Here is a 20,560-nt window from a genome sequence, read left to right as displayed (position 1 = left end):
TTTTAGTTTTTTTTAATATTGTTCTTTTTTATCGAAGTTTTTCTTAATTTACATTTAAATTATATATTTTACAAATTATAGTTATATATTAATAAATGCAGAAAGAGTTATATATATTATATATATTAAATTATATATTATATAGTTATAAATCACATCTTTTTGAATTTATAATTTAAATTTTATTAAGACGTTTATTATTTGTGAATATAATAATTATATAATAATTTTGTTAAATATTAGAAAAATATATAATTTGATTAATTAATTCTTATATTCAAATTTATTGAGGATATTAAATTAATATAGAAGCCATTTTCATATTGATGAGCTTACCTGCCGATTTTGCTGTTTCAATTTTGGCGAAATGGTTAAATGCTGTCGCGAATGAAAACCGAGTGCGGCCGATATAGATCGTACTGCGACTGGGAGAGACACGCGTCACCGACGTCTAGCTTTACGCGACTACTGCGGCATGGTCGACATGTAAGGTATCTCGGTAGTTAGTTTGGTGCTTTAATTACAGCCCGACGACCATATTTAGAAATTGTACAGTTACGGAAGTAATCACGACACGAGAAACTTTAAATAGGTTGGTGCGCCCGCCGCGCAGATTGAACCCTCGCGCGCTTAAGTTCGCTTTCTTGACGTTTAATTATGTTTCCCGACTTTTTGCCGTTGTTATGCGAAACATGCAGACCTAAAGTAAGAAATCCGAGGATATCGATCAAGTCAAATCGTCAAATACGTACGACCGATACGCGATTCTAGAGAAACCGCGAAGATCCTTGGGGGTAACGTCACTTTTTTACGACGGTGAAATAATTTAGATTTAATTAAATCTAAAAATTTATATCAGGAACTAAAATAAGAATAATATTTTTAATGACACGATCTTTCGGGTGATATAAAAGAAAAAAGAGTCGGGCAAGGTTAAACGCCCCGCAACGATGCGGGTATAAAAATGTACGAAGGATAAAAAGTTTATTCTGTCTTGGAAGTTACAGTTTGGAATTTAATTCGGGCATTTTTAAGTTTCTTATCATCTCCACGACGTCCATGGCGCATCCCCAGCACAGCGTCACGCCACTTCCGCCGTGGCCGTAATTGTGTATCACCTGAAATGTATAAAGCACGAAACAAACGTTATAGGAAATGACCGTAAAGTTCAACGATGCTCGAGTGATGGTATGTTAAAATTCAGCATTGTGCTCTCGTCGTTGTGCAATATCTCATAGCAATTTACCTTGAACTCTTTTCCCATAGGCGATCTGAGGCATTCACACTCCAGACGAACTCGCGGTCGTCCCGGTCGAAAGCCCACCCACGCGCGTAATATTTCACTTTCCTGCGGCAGGAATTACAAGCGCAAATCAGTTTAAAAAATCACTAGTCATTCATTATTCAATTTTATTACTAATTTAAATTAAATTTTGTTATTAAAGTTATTATTAAATTTACGTCAAAATATCTTAAGAACCTTTAGAGACGGCATTATGCAGCAACATCCATCGTAAATATGTTTCGAGTCTTCCTCTCGTACGGAACGATCGAAGTCGCCTTCTTGATGCGTGCCACCTATTACAGCGCTGTGAACGCTGTGGGCAAAGATTATAAAATAAATGCCACTGTCAAAATACTTATTATTAATTATGCGTACTTAGGAATGATGTAATTGCAGGCGTCATCGTCCACCAAAAAACAATGCATTACCCAAGGTGCTTTCACCTTAAATAAATATTCCTAAGTTAGTTCTCTTTTTCGTTAAGGAAACATTTTGGGAAAAAAGTAATCAGACACGCATTGACGAAAGAAGAAGGGACAAAGAGATTTCTGTTTTTAATGGAAAAAATTGGCGCTTAAGCAACAATTTTAAATATCTTTGCGAACATTGAAGATATAAACGAATTACTACTGCTATTATAACTTCAGTAATAACTTGGATTTTTTTTTAAACAAGGGGATATGCAATGTAAATTGGAGAATGAATTACCCTGAACACCTGACCTCTGATAGGCGTCATCGTTTTATCCGCAACGAGTTCTCGTGCACCGAGACCGCTGCAATTTATTATTAAATTATACCCTTCTTTGGCTAGTTGATACAACGATTTAATGTTTCTTCTTTCCATTTTTCCACCCAAAGCAACAAATTTTTTCATGAGCCATGGCAGCAACAGAGCCGGTTCGGCGGTGTAAGTTATGAAATGACAACCTTGCCTAAAAAATTGTTTTTGTCTGCAATAATCACTATTTAATTTGAAGATCTAAGATTTAAGATATAAGATATCTTGAATGTACTTGTAATTAGACTTGTGTTCTTCATTCAAGCGTTGCAATCTTTCGTTACTTATTTTTTGAAAACCATAGACGAGTTTCGCCCATTTTGGTTCAGTGATGTCGTTCTCGCAATCGCTAGTAACACGAGTTACAGGTACTAGAGAGACACCCATTTCCAACGATAATCCGGCTTTCCACAATTGCTCGAACCATTTATGTGTACTGGCGGCCCAACGACTAGCATAATACCATAGAATTAATTATTAAAATTAATTAAGTATTTTATATAATTATTGTATTAATTATATTGGATGGATAAAAGCTGTCTGCTCTTATCTGTCTATATTGCACAGTAAAAACTAATAAATATATTCTATTTATTTTCTTACTTCTATAAAGATATTTTTAAAACAAAAATGTTTTTTTTTGTAATACGTGAAAGTGTAGAAGCAATTAAGAAAAAAACCAATACTTGTGAATACTTCATGATATGCACAATTTCACTTTTATTATCCATAGAATCGAGTGTACTTACATTATGTCCTCGATAGGTGTGTCATTAAGGAGATAAGGAGTCCATAAACCGGCACTTCCATCGCCAGTGGTGTCAGGTGAGAATGCGTCGGCGAAAATTTTCACTTCATAATTTGGAAAAGCACTTTTTACCGCGAATGCGCTCGTTACTCCTATTATACCAGCGCCCACAACGGCCACGCGCATTTTCTTCACTGATTCCGACGAATATCGTTTCTCCACTGACATTGATACGGTGCAAGTTCGATAATAGACGATGTGTCGTAATTATCTCTATATTTATTTGTGATAACAGAGATATAATTACTTATGAATATCAATCCGCATTTAATGTTGATATATTAAAGCTTATTATAAGTCAATTTAAGCTTCACAAATTTAAGGGTTTCCAATAAATAGGAAATAAGTTCTGAATTTTATTAATTTAAACATAACAGTGAAGATGCATCAGTTACACAATAAAATAAAACAATAAAGAAATACAGAAAGATAATAAAAGAAACGTTCTTTAAATACAACGAAACATGCACATAGCAATTTTTGTAAGATATATTAGAAGTTAAAAAATTAATTGCTCAATTTTAATTATTACACTATTAATTAATAAATAATACTTTTTATTATGCAATTATTAAATGTTTTATTTTCTTATATTTGTTTTTAGATTTATATTGTGCCTAAAAAAAGACATTGAGGATTAAACTTACCAAAAAGTGATTTCAACTTTTGCCTTTCTATCGCGTGATCACACGAGAAATGCAACTTAGTTATGACACGAAGGAAAACGTCGCGAGAGCGAAATTAATTGCGGATTCGCTCTCGGCGAATATCTCGCGCAAATTGCCGTCGCGTTGCTATCGATACACACTGATAGTGCTTTAGGAATAATTCCACAATGAGGTCGCGAAAATAGATAACCTCGGTTATTCGAATAAAGATTTCTTTGACAAATGTATCATTGACAATTATTTTTTGTGCGGACTTATCCGTTTATTGACACTCGACAAAATGCTCTTTGTAATGATTATAGATTATCACTCTATTGTTCATAACAAATTTGCAAATATAATGCAATCACAAGTATTTTATATCTGATCTCACAAATGAAGGAAAACGTCAACGCAACATTTTATTTTGAACGCATCTGTATTAATATTTAAATATTTTTTATGTAGACGTCAATGATCAACAAAACAGGCAAATAAACATGTCATAATCAAATTACAATTCTCGAATAATTGAAAAGAATCAGGAGAAATTGAGAAAACGATAGACATTTCGATTATACTAATTATAAGTTATCATCAACATAAAAAAAGAATTAATCAGCAAGTGAAAAATAAAATGTTACCAATTACAAAGAATTTAAATAATGTAATAGTTTAAAAAATGTAAATTAAATTACTTAAAAATAAAATAAGAAAGACGTTTTTATCTTGTTCTTTTCACAATTATTCGAAAATAAGCTGTATATATTTTTTGTACTTATTTATGACATTTTTATTTGCTTGCTATTTTGTAGGTCTTTCTTACTATTGCAGTGCATATAATGAGCTAGATTTATTTATTATTTAAATATTTCGTTGTTTCTCCGTTTTATCATCGTACAACTTGTAAGTGAAACTCATAACTTTCACTTCGAGGATTGGCATGCATTCACGACACCGCATATTCCTAGCATAATGCCTCTCAAAATAACACGGCTGAGTTATGCTGGGATATGGGAGCCGCAAAAAATCAAACATAGAAAATCCTTCCGCTCGATCAGAAGATGATTCTGTCGCACCGTACTGTTGATAAACGGAGCATAATACTTTTAATGGTATTTCACAAAGTTCTTACACTCTGTTTACCGACAACACAACACGCATATTTCGTAAAAAGAATGTCGTTTCGCTGCAATACAATGAATACTGTCGAATCGAATTATACATTTAATCCAAAACTTGAGGATTTAATCTGATAAACATTTTATTTGCAAAGATCCCTTCATAGGAAATACTTGTTTCACAAATTGTCAGATCAACTAACGTGATAGTAACATTTGTGACGCGCAAGATAATATTTATTATAGTACATTTTGCAGCCTATATTTTTCTTTTAATTCCAAAATATATGTTATTTAAGACTAATTAATATTTTTTAATTTAATATTTCTAATTTAATTTAATACTTAATAATTCTATGAATATATTAATTTTTTTACTTGATGCGTGTGTGAGCTTTTATTACTATTTATTATTTCTACTCTCTCACCGTCAAAAAATATTTGTCACATTCGTTTTGATGTTACAGTATCGTCTGCATCAGTTTAATCTCTTTCTATACGTGTGTATATAAAATTTAAACAAATATTATTTTTTTATTTTTTTGGACACATTGCATCACTTTCGTTAATTTCGCACAACTCTTTAATGATTATGTTTACACCGTTTTCTATCATTGTAATTATGGCAATTTTGGTTTCCGAACACACGAAAAGTTTTGATTTTTACTCGATTTTCGTTTCTACGTTGCTTTTTTTTAACAAAGAAGTTTCAGTGCGACATTTCACAGCTCGATCTCGACACTGACTCGAAGGCGCAAAGTATCGCCGTATCTTAAACACAAGACGACTGACCGAAGTGCCTGATGACACTACACGATATGGAGTATTTATTTACACCGTATGCAAGTACCCTAGACATAATATAGCCCGGAAATGCGATAAAGGGTGTAGATGACAGCGACGCCAGGACCCGACACGCAAGCCGTTCTTCCCGATGTATTAATATTCGAGAAAAGTTTTACATTAATTTTACATTATTTTGCATTAATATACCGTTTTGCGTTATTGAAAAGATTTATTTTATTTTCGTTTAATTAATTATAGCATTTTTTAAACTTGTTTTTCCCTATCTATGGTAGTTCATGTACAAATTCAATACAAATAACAATTGATTATTTTAAATTTGTGACTTATTTAATTACTTGAGATATAGAAATAGAAATATTAAAGATATAAAGAGCATTATAAAAATACCTTAATATTTCTATGAAGCACAAGAATCTTATAGAAACAGTTGAAAAATGATACATTTAATTCAAATACTGCATTTTTTTCTTTGCAGGTGTTAGATAAATGTATAAATAACCTTACTTGTACGGGGATCTTCTGATAATTATTCTAACTATGCGATAATGATGGCTCGCTATTACTGAGGCGAAATCCACGAAAATATCCGGTCATTATCGCGATACACCTGATCGCACTCGTACCGATCATCCGGGGTGGCCGGGGAATACGTTTACAGCTGCAATTGCACGAGAGCGAGTTGGTTTCGGATAACGGACACCACATGAACGGATCAAAGTGTTACCCGAAACCGCCTTACATATAACTTTTGGTTCGCTTTGCAACGCTAACTGCCGTGGAAGATTTTTAATATTTAATATATAATTAATTAATGCGAGAACGACGATTCGTCGATGTAAACGATGATGAATAATTAGAAATATAATAAATACCAATAAAGTTTACATATACGCGTCAAGTAAAAATATATATTGATAGAATTATTAAATGAAAAATTAGAAACATATCTATGAGTTATAAATCGCCTAACGGTCTACATTGGATCTTAGTAATGGATATGATTTTTCTATTAAATTTAATTTTCTTAGCTTTATATTAAACTGCGCGCCGACAGGCGAAAAATTAGATATATTATTTATTCTTAAATATTATCCTTCAATAATAATATATTTTGGAAAAATAGTGATTGTCAAAATACACACTAAAAATACTTTGCATCACATTAAATGTTAAGTACGTTGCATCACACATTAAATGTTGATGATTAATTGATATAAAAATCTCTAATTAATTGCTAATCTTTGCTTAATTTATAAAGAATTATAACTTTAATTATGAAATTCTGAGATTAAACAAAACTTGGACAAAAGATCAATTAGAAAAAATACAAGATACTAGCGTGAAACAAAAACAGTTTCTTTATTTTATATTCATTATTGCATTTATTTAAAAAATATATTATATTTAATATTTGTACGTACATAAAATAATAATTTGCTGCAAATTTAAATTATATTAAATACTAGCTATGCCCTGCCACGCGTTGCTGTGGCTCTCTATTCTTATGCTACGTTTTTTTCAAATTTTCTTTGCTTTCGTTGTTTAACTTTCAAAAGCCTTGGTTTACTGTTGCACTTTTTATTTTATTTTTGAATAAGCATTTATCTATCTTATAAATCTAATATTCATTTATTCACGTACTTTTAACTTTTTTTTCTAAAAGCTGCCATGGATTTAGAAATCCATTTAAAAGACTGTTTTAAATAAGTTCCTTTTTTTCAATAAAATAACAGCCATCTTTATTTTTCTTATTATCTTAATTTAAACACAATAGAAACATTTTTCGCCTCTCCCGGTCTCTTTCCGTCTTTCCTGGTCTCTCCCCGTCACTCCCGGTCTCTCCCCGTCTCTACTCGTCTCTCCCCGTCTCTCCCCGTCTCTCCCGGTCTCTCCCCGTCTCTCCCGGTCTCTCCCCGTCTCTCCCGGTCTCTCCTCGTCTCTACTCGTCTCTCCCGGTCTTTCCCCGTCTCTCCCGGTCTCTCCCCGTCTCTCCCAGTCTCTCCCGGTCTCTCCTCGTCTCTCCCCGTCTCTCCCGGTCTCTCCCCGTCTATAGATGTATAAATAATTTTTTTATGTATAACAAATTTTTTTATTATATCAATTTTCATATTATTGTGTGTAAAACATAATTACAAGTTTAATAGTGACACATGAAATATTTTATAAATTATTACTAAATCTACGCTTTTTAATAATTTATATTTGCTTTATATTACTTTTCTTACATTACAAGATAAAAGCACAGAACACAATGAAGGGAACTCCTGAAGTATTCCTTAATTTATGAATTATATTATTCTTTGACTTATTAATGCTTTATACTGCACGATTGGCATATAAATTTTAGTATAATGTTAAATTGTACGTTCATTCCGAATTTTAAATTTGAAAGAAATTTGAAATAATGCAGAGAGCGCTACTATCCATATGACGCGTGCACCCATAACTCTTTTGATGCCGACAGGCGCCGACACCGAGCACATTGTGTCATAACCTTCAACGCGTGGCGCGTAAACAACATTTCGCGCGAGTGCGTATACCGCTGACGTTTATTTTATTCGCGATGTACGAGGCGCACAGCATCAATGCGGAGCACAAAGATCTCATACACGATATCGCTTACGATTACTATGGGGAACGAATGGCGACATGTTCCAGCGATCAATTTGTAAAGGTACAGTAAACGAGGAGAGACAGGGAATGCAATTTAGAGTTTCTTCCTTGTTATTTGTTTAATTGTCACTAAATTTGGATTACTAGACGTATGATTTAAAATTTGCTTTCTGCAAGAGTTTCTGTAGGAAGTTAATATGCATATATTTATGAAATATTAATAAATGCAACAAAATATTACAGGTTTGGGATGAGGACGAGCATGGAAACTGGCATCTAACTGCCTCCTGGAAGGCCCACAGTGGATCTGTGTGGAAGGTCACTTGGGCAAATCCAGAGTTTGGTCAGGTTCTTGCTACATGTTCATTTGATCGCACTGCTGCCGTTTGGGAGGAAATTGGTAAGACAAAGAGGTTTAATTTTTTTTATATTTCTTAAGTTTGCTAACAATTTATTGTTTTTTACTTTCCTTTTTTTTTTCGATAGTCGGTGAAGGTTCTGGACCGGAAGCACGTGGTAGTAAGCACTGGATTAAAAGAACAAATTTAGTCGACTCACGTACCTCCGTCACAGATGTAAAGTTTGCACCAAAGACTTTAGGCCTTCTACTGGCCACTTGTAGTGCAGATGGTTTCATTCGGATATACGAAGCACCAGATATCATGAATTTAAGTCAGTGGACATTACAACACGACATCAACTGCAAACTTTCATGTAGTTGTATTTCATGGAATCCATCTCTCTCAAGGTACGTGTACTCTTGTCTCCTTTTATGTTTTTTTAAATCTCTATTATAAAAAAGTATAAAAATCATATATATTATTGATATAAAAAAGTATAAAAAAATTATTCAATAAATATTTAATGAATAGATTGAAATAAACTTAAATATTTTAATGTGCTTGTATTAACATTTAATAAAAATACATTTTAGATTACATCCGCCTATGATAGCAGTCGGTAGTGATGATACAAATCCTGCGCTTGGTGCGAAAATCTTTATCTACGAATATTCTGAGAACAGCAGGCGTTGGATGAAGGCTGAGACATTGTCGAGCATAGCGGATGCTGTTTACGACATTGCATTTGCTCCTAATCTAGGCAGAAATTTCCACACTCTGGCCATAGCTACAAAGGACGTACGGATAGTCACTTTGAAACCAACGGAGTGAGTACAATTTTTCAAAAGACTACATAAAAATTTATTAGCTAACGTAGAAGGTATAAACACGTATTTTTCTTTCAGTGAGAGTACGCAGACTGGTGTATCGCATTTCGAAACGAACGTAGTTGCACAGTTCGACGATCATTACTGCACTGTTTGGCGTGTCAGCTGGAACATTATGGGAACGATCTTAGCGAGTTCTGGCGACGACGGCTGTGTTCGATTGTGGAAGGACAATTTTATTAATCACTGGAAATGCATTTCTGTGCTGAAGGGAGACGGCGTTCCGGCACAGGGCGCCGAAACTCCCGCCGTGGCGACTCCGCCGAGCTCGTCTACACCAGCTCAGCAGATGCCGTCTACCACAAGGTACTACAAACTGGGCACCATCAGCCATCCAAGTCAAGTACCTTGGCATTAGAGGACTTAATCAATTCTAGTATAGACAATCGTGAATTATATTTTGCGTTTATTGACGTAATTTCTTTCGTCAGATAGAAAATGTACGATCATTATCATGAAAATTGTGATTCATCTATGTTCTCCATCCATTCTTATTGTTTTATCTTGTTTATAATTTATATATCACTCTATAATTACTTTAATATTAGATTTGTTTTCTAAAACAGTCACATATTTACACTAATAAATATTATGTTGTTACTGCTGTATCATCTTGCACTTTTATCGTATTCTATCTTTTTTTATTAGGACGAACTTATTTCGCATTATTATTCGAAATTTTTTAATGCTGCAACATTGATCACGCAAAACAATTTTATATATATATATATATATACGCACACACACATAAAATAATGTATAAATTTCGGGAATATGGGTGGAGGATATGAATAGAATGAGTATGTAGTATTATAATAAGTTTCAGAGAAATTCTGAATACATACTCAAATTTTGAGAAATTATTTTTTCGTAAATTTACTATAAAATAAACAGCGTTTAAAAAGATTTGTAACATTTTTCAATAAATGCTGTTTCTGCATTATAAATACCTTTTCATTTTCTCCTCCCTTGTTCTGCCAAAGTTCCGTGTGAAAATTCTTGACCACAGTAGTTATTTTTTTCCTAAGAAATGCACGCAATGGAAATATTCTTATCTCATTATATTATTTTGTAATGTTCTGTAAACAAATTTATTTTAAATTGTTAAATTCAGGATTTTTGGGCCGTATTATCAGCGCGGTCTTCTTACTTGTGTGTTCATTATTAAATAATCTTTGTTACTATTCCAGGACTGTAAGCATAGCCACGATCACGGCAGAGAAACCGACTACTACCGTCGTGTGCAGTAACAAGTGGCAAGCGCCCGTTATAAAGGGACGTTTTAGTAAATCCGTGTGGCTGGGTAATCCTAGCGAGCCGACACCACCATTGTTGCCGATTATAGCAAAGAAATAATTGGAATCGCTCACATAAACTATATAGCAATGTGATTTAGTATTATTTAGAATTTAGAATAAGCGCGAGGATAGATGAATATCGTTATTGATTTTAACTTAATTGTGATAACGCGTAATCTCGGATATATTTTTGTGCGGAATGCAAAATCGTTTATTACACAATCTTATCGCAATTAGTTTTTTTTTTGTTTTTTTTTTTTTTTTTGTAGAGCGTATCGCGATTATTTGCATGATCTCCAATTTGTGAAAGCAATCTATCATTAGTGTAAAAATTTCTGATGAATATATATTTTTTAAAGATTGATTAAAAAAAATTGTTTGATCATTTATTTCATGCAGATATTAATCCTTCAAGAATATATTATTGATTTATCTTTTCTACTTTTATCTTTTAATTCTCTTTTGTCGTAGTGAAAAGCAGTTCAATGTTTAGCATAGTTCGATTTATCTATTACAGTATTCATAACGCTGAATATACACGTGCCATTTTTATTCACCGAGTATATAAAACTTGCAGTCAACGAAGGTAGCTTCAAAATAAGCATTCAAGATGAAAAAGAATCCTTTAGATGCATTCAGATCGCTTCTCTTTCACCATTGTGTTGTTTTATAATGCATGCTGAAATCATAAAAACTATAAAAAGAAATTACGAAGATTTTTCAACTTTTTCGTAAAAGACGAATTTACGAAGTTAACAGTTAGAACGCGACATAACACGTATTAATGTCTCGTAAATAAAAATATGGTTAAGAGGTAATGGAGTCATTAACCGAACCAGTGAGAAAAAGTCTTTTAGACGTGATACAGTATAATCTGCGCGCTGCCGGCTATGTAAGTTGTACTATTTGACTGTTTAATATACATTTATAACTAAAGGCTTTCAATGAAAATGATCAAAGAACTGAAACGGTGATAAAAAATTTGCGTACAAAAAATGTTACTTTTAAAAGAATTATAATATTAAAAATTACACAGAGACTGAAACTAAGAAGCTGGTAAAGTTTATATAGCTGTTCTCTTCTCTGAAATGCACGTCGTATTCTTTTTTTAGAAAACTTATGTTACGCGAGTCGTTTACTTCGGAGAATATCGGGGAACTCATGAAGTTTTGCGAAAGGTGGGTGCCATCATAAATTATATGTATCGTATCTCGGAGTTTTGTAATTGCGACTGCAGTAATCTTTGCGAACAATCTTGTACTCTCCTGAGAGATATTAAATATGACTCGCAATGTAACGTTAACGGTAACATCCAATGAGAACAGTGAGTGAATGTCAAAGATAACTTATGTTCCTGTTGCACAGGAATAATTTTATGAAACGCGACATCAATTCAAATTCTTACACGCAGTCACATATAATTAAAAAGTATACTTTGTACATAATTTACCGTATTTTGTAGAGAATGGAAAATATTATACAGGATTTACGCTTGGATTACAACATGCTTATTACAGGATTGTTTCTTGTTTACCCGACATGCTACATTCACGTGTTGGAGGTACTTGAATATCTTTATCTCCATGTTATGTAATATTATACCATAGAAATGTTAAAATAAATTATTTTTTTGAATTGCAAACCTTAGAATTGTAAAATCTCTCTTTCGCGATCCCCAATTCTCATTTCTTTGATCCATCTATTCGCCGTTATTTGCTTCCTGAAGCGAGAAATGGAAATAAGGTGGAGATTTATTCTCTTGATAGGCGTGGGAAGATATCATTTATAAGCACTATGAGCTTATGTACGCCGCGGACGACGATGAATGTAAATTCGGAAAAGCAATTCCCTTGCCTTCGTATCATCACGTTCATCAAGTCAGTAGTTTGATATGTGATGCATGTGTAGCTACATAAAAAAAGATTGCGCATACATATATTTATACTTGCAGAGATACTTTGCTGGGTGGTGCCACGTCTACACGATACCGCCGACTTTAATAGGAACGTTAGAAGCTCGTACGTTGGACGAAATTCTAAAGCAAGTCTCAAACTGTCTAATAAAGGTGTACACGTTATGCGAGTATATTGCAAACGTGGCACGTGAAAAGGTTCGCAATTTTGCAGAGATGTAAAAGATGTGAAGCGTCCACATGCTCTGTGCGCACGTCGGACAGAGGTTTGATGGGGCTTCAAAGGAAGTTGTTCGAGAAAGGGAATTCTGAATCTGAAATACCGAATATACATAAAGCTAAGCATTTCTTCTATTTTACCTTGTGACGCTGGTTTCATTCGATTTTACAGTCGATCGACACCCAAGACGTGCTACAGAACTTGGGAGACAAAGCGGCCCGGTATCTCCCCGAAAGCACGACCCTCGAGTTTCTCTTGAACGTGAACTCGCCTGTGCTTAAAACCGTCGAGGAATATTTGCGAATGTATTGCGACGCGTCGCCGAGCGCGTTCTGGGATGGTAAGAATTATACGTATACCCAATAAGCAAAATATTAGCTGTAGCAGATTATTGCGCTGGATAGTATAGAACTTAAAGTCATGTTCTGTCAGTTGATAGAAGATTGTCAGCAAAAAAACCAAGCAGAATTTATTACTTTATAATCGTTTAAATGAAACATATTACTAAAATGATTATAAAGTAGTAAATTTTACTCGATTTCTCTAATTAATCTGCTACTTTATTATATTTCTGTTCATAGATTAATAATAATTTAGTATATTATAATTTTATATCAATAAATTAATATTATAATTAATAAATTTTATTAACAGTTTTATTAACAGACTTTGCCATATTTGTTTTCGACATATTTGGTCCAAATATGAGTTTATACTGAAGTTTAAAAAGAAATAAATTGATTATAACGTAGAATCAAATTGCAGCATTATTGATCCGTGAGAAGATTGCTGCGTTAAGGGACATAATAATCGCGTATCGCGAGTGAATAAAAACGATTATTTATTTCAGAATATTTACAATATCAAAAAAACGTTCTGGTATGGGGTACATGAGACTTGTGTGTGTGTGTGTGTGTGTTCTGTGTTTGTATGTGTCAGAGATAGTCCTAAACAAAGTACATATACAAACTCTTCAATGTCTCGCGCAAGCGGCGGCTGGTCAGATCCGGTTTCACTGTTACGATATACAGGCCGTCACGCATACGAAACAATACAGCGACGCACTCTTATCCTTAAAAAAAAAAAAAACTAATAAAAATCGATACATCTCCTCAACGTGTCTTGCTTTAGATTAATTTTGAGTTACATTAAAACTGGAGTACGATGTCGAAATATCATATTTTTGCTGAAAATCAATTGCTCTATTCAACATGCGATCGAGGAATATCTTTTAGTCTTTCAATGGCGGTTAGCGAAAATATATCGTTTAATTTTGTTTTGCAGATAATAATGTCTGGCCACCGCCTTGCGATATCATGCCTCGCGACGCATGCGATGGTCATCGAGAGGTTTCGAACCACCCGAACGGCGAAAAGTAGATGTGCCCTGGAAAGCAATTGTCGCCAGCAAAGTGCGGAAAAAAAGAATGAATTATCTTTCTTTTTTTTCTCTTGATTTTTCACTGAATTTAGTTAAACGTCTAGCAAAAATGGAATTAATAAATATATTTTATTTTCTCGGATAACCGTGACTCTGTTAGAAAAAAATCTATTATTATTTATTAAAAGTTTTCTCTCGTAGTATAGTGCGCGTATATAATGATCACACGTACGAACGAAGTATAGAAAACTTTGGCAGTTTGGATCTAGAATTTTTATTGTACGTTTCTCATTCCTGTGACATTTTCCCGTCAGATCGTAGAATCTCTCTGTTTGCAATGTTCTTTTATACTGCAATACGGCTACAATCTCTATGTGTGCAAAAGTTAATAACAAGGGGGAGGAGGATCGGGGCGTTTCAACGATTACTAAAAATTCTCTTCGACAACATACACTCACAATGTTCCGACATCAATTCCATTAATGGCAGTAATAATAATAATCATCATCATTAACGATTTATCTCTTTTTTTTTTTAATGTTAATAGATCTTCACGGGAGCGCGACGTGTTAACGTAACGTCTAAGCGATCGAGGAAACAACGTGTGTGTTCGCCCTAGAAATTCTCGTGATAGTTTTTTTACGGCTCGTAAAACCTTCGGTTCGGCGGCCGTTTTCTACGTTCCTTACACATCGAATAATTCGCTAAGTATCCCCGATAATCGCCCATCCATCGTTCCCTTCGGCGAACGGAAAACGAAACAAGCGCGCGCGCGTTTCGTTCGTGTGTAGGATCGGCTCTTCTGCATATTCATTTGCAAACACATATAACAGATTGCGACGACGACGACGACAACGCAACTGCAAACAGTCACAACCTACATTCCCTTTATGGTCAATTTGCACGGAGTTCCGATCTAGTAGACAAATACTGTGCTGTTTCAAACTTTTAGCTTTGCCGACATTGCCGCGTTGAAAGCAACGGAAATCGCGACTCTATTCAAAAGATGAAATTCATTTATAGAGAATGACAGAAAATAATTTAACGCTCAATAATTGAAAATGTAAAAGGAACAAAAAAAAATTAACTTTTGTGCTTTCTAAACGCGCTTGAAAGAGCTGTGTCTCAAACTTCCGTTTCCGTTTTTTCAAATAAACCGATATTACTGTTTCAGAACATTGAATTAAAAAAACAAAGAAAATACACAATTATTTCATCGGTAGATTAATTATGAATACATTGTCGAATTCTGGAACAATTAGTCTTGAACATCGAAAGACACATCTCTCTCTCTCACTATATGAAATTCTGGCCTTTAAGTGAGTCTTTGCAGTCGCGAATCGTCGGAGCGTAAATCCTATACACGAAAAATCAATCTATACAGATCGAAGCAAAACACGCCATGTTATTTCGCGCGCGAAAAAGAGAAATTTCTGATGCGCGGTGTCTCACGTAATACAGTTGGAATGTAGCACCCAATAATTGATTGCTCAAGCGGAAGGCTACATGGTTAATTTTTATCTTACCTTTCGCGGATTAGCGACCTAATGGCCGGGAGACGCGAGTCGAGCCGCTCTAATCAACGACGAGATTATCCCTGTATCGTACGGAGGATATGACGAGGCGCCCTTCGACGAATCTTCGTTTCTCTTCTTTTTCTTTTTTTTTCATTTTAAAGCTATATGATACAGAGAGGCCAAGAAACCTCTACCAAACGAAGTTACCAACAAGATTCACAAGCGTCGAAACAGGCAGTGAGTTAAAAGAAGTGCTATCGCGATTACTGTACCACACTTTTTTTAGGGCGTAAATCGGGGGCGTCCTCTCTTTATATAGAGTAAGATTCAAGACTTTGAAAAAACAACGTTCATCATACTCGGTACATTTACTTCGAAAGAAGTCGTTACTTTATACATTGTACAAGAGATACTTAATATTACGGTGAAATCCAGAATCCTGCAGACTGAGGCGAAAGCGCGGCGGGGATTCTTTTTCTTTCTTCCTCTTTATCTATTCCTGCGCCTCTTCTTTCTCTCTCTTACGTCTCATTACTCCGCCGCGCCCTTCGTACGCCTCGTCTCGCACTCGATTCCCGCGGATGGAGATACAAACGATATGTCTCTGACAACTTCACCGCCCCCGTTTCTCTCTCCCGTACCCGCGAGAGTCCTGCTATTTCGCGTTGTCAACGTTATAAATAATTACGCCGCGCGCGTGGCGTGACGCGACGGCGATGATCAATCCCCCTCAGTGTACGTTATTCTGGTCTGGCGCCTCCCCGACGACTTTAACGCATATACATATTTATACTTACATCGACTAGACAAATTGTACAGTGTTGTGTTCATAGTAAAAGTGGGAATAAATCGTTAATATACGCGACTCGTACAAAATATCTTCCGTGTCTCTTCCGAGGTATGTACAGGAGTATGTGCGGCGAACTCGCAAGCTCGCGTACGCACATTTTCGTAAACTCACTCTTTCTACCATACCGAGACTGCCCGTCGTGAAGTTTCTACCGGGGTCTGGTCACGAGGCTACGCACACGAGATGGGAGAAGCCAGCGGAGCAGCCGGTCGGGGTGTTCGCCGTTCTTCTGTGTAAAAAGGGCACTTGATTCAACAGAGATTTTCAAATCGTGACGTCGTGGAGTGAAAACGTAAACCCGTCGAACTCAAACCGGCTCGCGCGCTTAAAGCGTCCCGGACGACGCAGGCGTCGGAGAGGGATGTTCCAGTTCTGGTAAAAGGAATCATCCCGCTACGAATCGTCTGAAGGAGACATCTTAATTTTCAAATCTAGATAACGATTGTCCAAACGTCTTTCGGAGCTTTCATTAAAGTTTCGCTTAGCCTTTTTTTAAAAGACGTTCTAATCTTCGCACGATCTATTGATGTCTCCTAAACGTTTCCTGGATGGCCATGTGTCGTCCGGAATCCGCGGCTGTCTCGCAGCTAACAACGGCGTGATTCACAGCAGCTCGCTCACGCTGCAGGTGCAGGCCCCGTGATGGGTGTAGGGTCACACGGAGCTCTCCCTCTTGGCCATCACCACTGGCGTGCCTATCGTCGCGTCCTTCTGCGTCTGGACTGCTGGACAGCATTGACCAGGCACTCGTGTCTCACAGTCCTTCGTCAGCAACGTGCCGCTCGGACAGGTCCTGGTGACGACGCCCAGACCGGCGTACAACATTGGCGGACTCATTGTCATCGACATCGATTGAACGCTCTGGCTGGGCCAGTGTTGCCTGGGCAGGGTGCAAACGCCACTCTCGTAAACATCGCCCACCATCGGCTGAAACTGAAACGTATTAGTCAGGATTGTTGAGTTAATATGGCCATGTAATTAAAGTAATTTTATTTATGAGAAATGCATTATTATTACGTTTCATACATATCATTTCCACAATTCAATTATTAAATCTAATCCTGAATCATACAATCATATGTATTCTTCAATTGTTATCAATGTAAGCTACTCCTTGTTATCTCGTTAAATATATACGGGATATTTGCACAACATTACATTAAATTCTCAATGGAACTTACGCTTTTGTGCTTTGTTGACAAGTTGGAGAACTCGTGCAGTGGCATGCCGTTGCGAATCGTGCAGTAGCCAACATAACTGCTGTGTCCGCTGATGGAGGTGACCGTCGAGTGCTCGAGAAGACTCCTCGACGGTGACGTCTCGATCGTTGACACCAGACGTCTTTTTCTCAAGTATTCTGACGGCTCGTCACCTGCGCAAAGAATTTCACGATAGTTTTACAACCACCAAATTTCGCCACGTTCGTGTTTACGAGCGTGTAAACACGAACGAGGAAATTTCCGAAACAGCCGCGTAAAATGTGCGGAATCGGCGAGATTTTCTTTCAATCTTGAAGAGTCCAAAAGCACGTTTTTGGACTCTTCGTTTACAAAATGTTTTATGTAAATTGTACTTTTCAAACTATATTGCAAATCAATTTTTAAGTACTAATAGTTTTTTCCAGAAAAAATATATTAAAAAGTTCTTTTTTTTTTGAATTTTTAATAACTCTATCACATTCCTTTTAATGTAATATATACTCTTATCATGTTTAAACTTCTACATTACATAAACGATCACCTGAATTAATTTTTTCAGCAGGTTTCAATACTGTGAATATGTATACGAATTGCAACTTGTTTCTATTGTGTAAGATGTATTTTAGACAATTTTCGAATAAAAGGTATAGATTTTGGATCAGTAAAAAAAAACTGATTTTTTAACGCTGGAATGTAGAAAAACATCCTCAGATGACTAGTCTTGAATTGATATAGGAATAAAATAGAAAAACACGAACCAGTGATCTGCTGTGGAATAATATCAGGATTCTTTTCGTCACTCTCGCTGAGATCGCCGCTGGTGTCCAGTTTTCTGAACGGACTGCTGGGATGCTTCTCGTCCGCGAGCAAACTGCATCCCTCTCGGAATCGCAGCTCTCTTTGTATTGGGACGGCCTTCGTCTGCTTCGCATGATCCTCCATCTGCGACTTATTCTGTTCCTCCACGTGCGTATGCTGGATTCGCAAGATGATCATCACTATAATGGCGACGATAATAAGGGCTAGAACAACACCGATCGTCACGCTCAGCATCGGTGTTAGATTGTCATGTTGTCTTGGTCGTTCTGCAACATTCACATTAAAAAAGTTAAGTATTAGTAGCGATCGATATCGAGCATAGAATCGTCGAAACGATGATATTCACGTAATCATTTTAAAATCATTTTAAACAGCTTTCAATCATGCACTTCAACATAAATGATATTCTCTTTATTGAAAGCGCTTTCAAGCACTTTAAAGTTCGGTCGGGGCATAGGGATTTTTATGATTTACGGGATACGATAACATTATAACAGCTCGGTTGATGCTACACGAAATGTTAATAATGTAACAAGCGAAGCTTTCATAAAAAAATATAAAAGGTGCGTGACACAGGTGTCACGCTCAACTTGTTTGCACATCCCGTCGAAATATAACGATTAATGCCCCAAATACACACACACGCACACAGCGCGGGGTGCATTTTATTTTAATAGAGATATAAAACACGGAACCCCGGACACTCCGATGGTAGACGAATTAAAAATTACGATAACAATCGCATCAGGCAAACAACGGGAAAATTGTCCGATGGTATTAAATCTCCAATTCCTGACCCGGTTTCTCGCGTTGGATCATAAAAGCGCCAGGGAGCTTTTTACGTGGCTCGTTCAATGAATTAATATTAAGTCGATAGCTTTTCATCAATTCGACCAATTGGCCTCTTCGCGCTACCTCATCAACGATGGAATTTTTAAGTAATTATCTAAATCTCTAGGATTAATACATGTCGTATAACATCAAACGCACTTGAATGTCATACCATAAAAAGAGAAATTCGTTACGACGCATAAATTTTTACGAAGATTATAAAAGAAACGAGACTTCTAGCAATCAAAATTGTAATAACTTAATTTATGTTTTCTATAATATTATTTTAAACAATACATCACATTAATGGTAATTTTGCAAAACCGATTAAATTTTATAATTTTATGTCCCAAAAATTATATATGAATTTCGTTTTGTGTCAATTTCTTTTCAAAGATGCGATATAGCCGTGCGATCTTTCACGATAAAGGATTTTGCGTCCCAAGCAAAAAGGTTTGAAAACCACTCATGTAGGATACACCACGTAAAATGATGTGATGGCTCTCGAGTCAATACTTCTTCGGAACTTTCAAGCAAATCGAGTACTGAAGCTTGTTCAAAAGATATCGAAAGCTTTGGAGTTGTTAACATTGCAGCGAGTCTAGCAGAAACTTTTGAAATGTCGAACGAGTATCAATTTGCTTTAATATACAACGCTGTATGCATTGGAACATACTTATTTCGCAATACACACACACACACACACACACACACACACATTTTTGCAAAATATTAGATTTTAGCGGTACAAATATTAGCGTAAAAACAGTGTGATTATCTCTAAAGTGCTACTGTGAATGAATTTTCACCTAATTGCTATTAAAAGCAGGAGCTGTAATTTTATCTATTCTTTAACATGTCTATAGTTATAGAGTGTCAGATCTGTTCTACGTTCTTCATGACCTGATTTCAAGCTTGCCTAGATGAATATTCAGTCAGAGTAGTTAATGCAACTTTTTTTCATTCATTCATAACTTTATTTATTTTTTTGTAATATTCATTATATTTTGTTTGCGAGTAAGCTTGTTTTTATAATTAAATAAACTATTTAATGGATAGAGGAATATTTACAAAAATAACTTGTTTAGCAATTTTAATTCTTGCATAGATGTTCAGAAGAAATCTTCCCTCCCACGGGTACGACCTTGTCGTGGTGAGAGGGCTCAGTACCCTGAGGCTCAGTACCTTGAATGCCTGTGGGGGAAGCTAACTGTACCCATTGCACTTATTAGGTTTGTTTTTTAT

At 35.6% G+C, this 20,560-nt stretch overlaps 4 protein-coding genes across 6 annotated transcripts in view; 2 read left to right on the top strand and 2 right to left on the bottom strand.

Moving 5' to 3' along the window:
- Positions 1-967: 967 nt before the first annotated feature.
- On the bottom strand, positions 968-4,088 carry LOC105837236 (D-aspartate oxidase). Its single transcript, XM_012681819.3, has 8 exons — positions 3,521-4,088; positions 2,815-3,086; positions 2,301-2,516; positions 1,994-2,219; positions 1,661-1,728; positions 1,481-1,598; positions 1,247-1,348; positions 968-1,118 (listed from the first exon to the last, which is right to left on the bottom strand). Exons 2-8 carry the CDS (start codon positions 3,039-3,041, stop codon positions 1,002-1,004), a joined length of 1,074 nt encoding a protein of 357 aa, XP_012537273.2. The 5' UTR covers positions 3,042-3,086; positions 3,521-4,088; the 3' UTR covers positions 968-1,001.
- A 3,817-nt stretch (positions 4,089-7,905) lies between these two features.
- On the top strand, positions 7,906-10,961 carry LOC105837235 (nucleoporin SEH1). Of its 2 annotated transcripts, XM_012681817.3 has the most exons (6): positions 7,906-8,122; positions 8,305-8,461; positions 8,548-8,809; positions 8,996-9,229; positions 9,308-9,595; positions 10,480-10,961. In XM_012681817.3, the coding sequence occupies exons 1-6, from the start codon at positions 8,012-8,014 to the stop codon at positions 10,643-10,645; spliced, it is 1,218 nt and encodes a 405-aa protein (XP_012537271.1). In that variant the 5' UTR covers positions 7,906-8,011; the 3' UTR covers positions 10,646-10,961. The 2 variants fall into 2 exon arrangements, with proteins under 2 accessions (XP_012537271.1, XP_012537272.1); XM_012681818.3 differs by lacking the exon at positions 10,480-10,961 and having other exon boundaries at positions 7,907-8,122; positions 9,308-10,236.
- Positions 10,962-11,391: 430 nt separating this feature from the next.
- Positions 11,392-14,241, top strand: LOC105837230. Its single transcript, XM_028193833.2, has 4 exons — positions 11,392-11,479; positions 11,700-11,765; positions 12,050-12,148; positions 12,891-14,241. The coding sequence occupies exons 1-4, from the start codon at positions 11,405-11,407 to the stop codon at positions 13,083-13,085; spliced, it is 435 nt and encodes a 144-aa protein (XP_028049634.1). The 5' UTR covers positions 11,392-11,404; the 3' UTR covers positions 13,086-14,241.
- Positions 14,242-14,624: 383 nt separating this feature from the next.
- LOC105838959 (neural cell adhesion molecule 2) overlaps positions 14,625-20,560 on the bottom strand; it is a 232,877-nt gene continuing 226,941 nt past the window's right edge. For both annotated transcript variants that reach the window (XM_028193824.2, XM_028193822.2), the window contains exons 12-14: positions 18,424-18,750; positions 17,648-17,838; positions 14,625-17,399 (exon numbers count right to left, since the gene is read on the bottom strand). In XM_028193824.2, coding sequence (XP_028049625.1) covers positions 17,121-17,399; positions 17,648-17,838; positions 18,424-18,750 — 797 coding nt within the window. In that variant the 3' untranslated portion in view covers positions 14,625-17,120. The remainder of the gene's footprint in view (positions 17,400-17,647; positions 17,839-18,423; positions 18,751-20,560) is intronic.

The sequence above is a fragment of the Monomorium pharaonis genome, chromosome 10, assembly GCF_013373865.1.
Source record: "Monomorium pharaonis isolate MP-MQ-018 chromosome 10, ASM1337386v2, whole genome shotgun sequence".
NCBI lineage: Eukaryota > Metazoa > Arthropoda > Insecta > Hymenoptera > Formicidae > Monomorium > Monomorium pharaonis.
Note: the sequence above shows the minus strand (reverse complement) of the source record. Positions and strands in the feature narration are given on the sequence as shown.

Coding starts and splice junctions, on each gene's coding strand:
- LOC105837230 (XM_028193833.2), top strand. CDS start 11,405: ATGGAGTCATTAACCGAACCAGTGAGAAAAAGTCTTTTAGACGTGATA. Junction 11,480..11,699: donor ATCTGCGCGCTGCCGGCTAT/GTAAGTTGTACT, acceptor TTCTTTTTTTAG/AAAACTTATGTTACGCGAGT. Junction 12,149..12,890: donor GCTACATTCACGTGTTGGAG/GTACTTGAATAT, acceptor TCGATTTTACAG/TCGATCGACACCCAAGACGT.
- LOC105837236 (XM_012681819.3), bottom strand. CDS start 3,041: ATGTCAGTGGAGAAACGATATTCGTCGGAATCAGTGAAGAAAATGCGC. Junction 1,599..1,660: donor TGCAATTACATCATTCCTAA/GTACGCATAATT, acceptor CTTTGCCCACAG/CGTTCACAGCGCTGTAATAG. Junction 1,349..1,480: donor GCATAATGCCGTCTCTAAAG/GTTCTTAAGATA, acceptor TTCCTGCCGCAG/GAAAGTGAAATATTACGCGC.
- LOC105837235 (XM_012681817.3), top strand. CDS start 8,012: ATGTACGAGGCGCACAGCATCAATGCGGAGCACAAAGATCTCATACAC. Junction 8,123..8,304: donor CCAGCGATCAATTTGTAAAG/GTACAGTAAACG, acceptor AAAATATTACAG/GTTTGGGATGAGGACGAGCA. Junction 9,596..10,479: donor CAGATGCCGTCTACCACAAG/GTACTACAAACT, acceptor TTACTATTCCAG/GACTGTAAGCATAGCCACGA.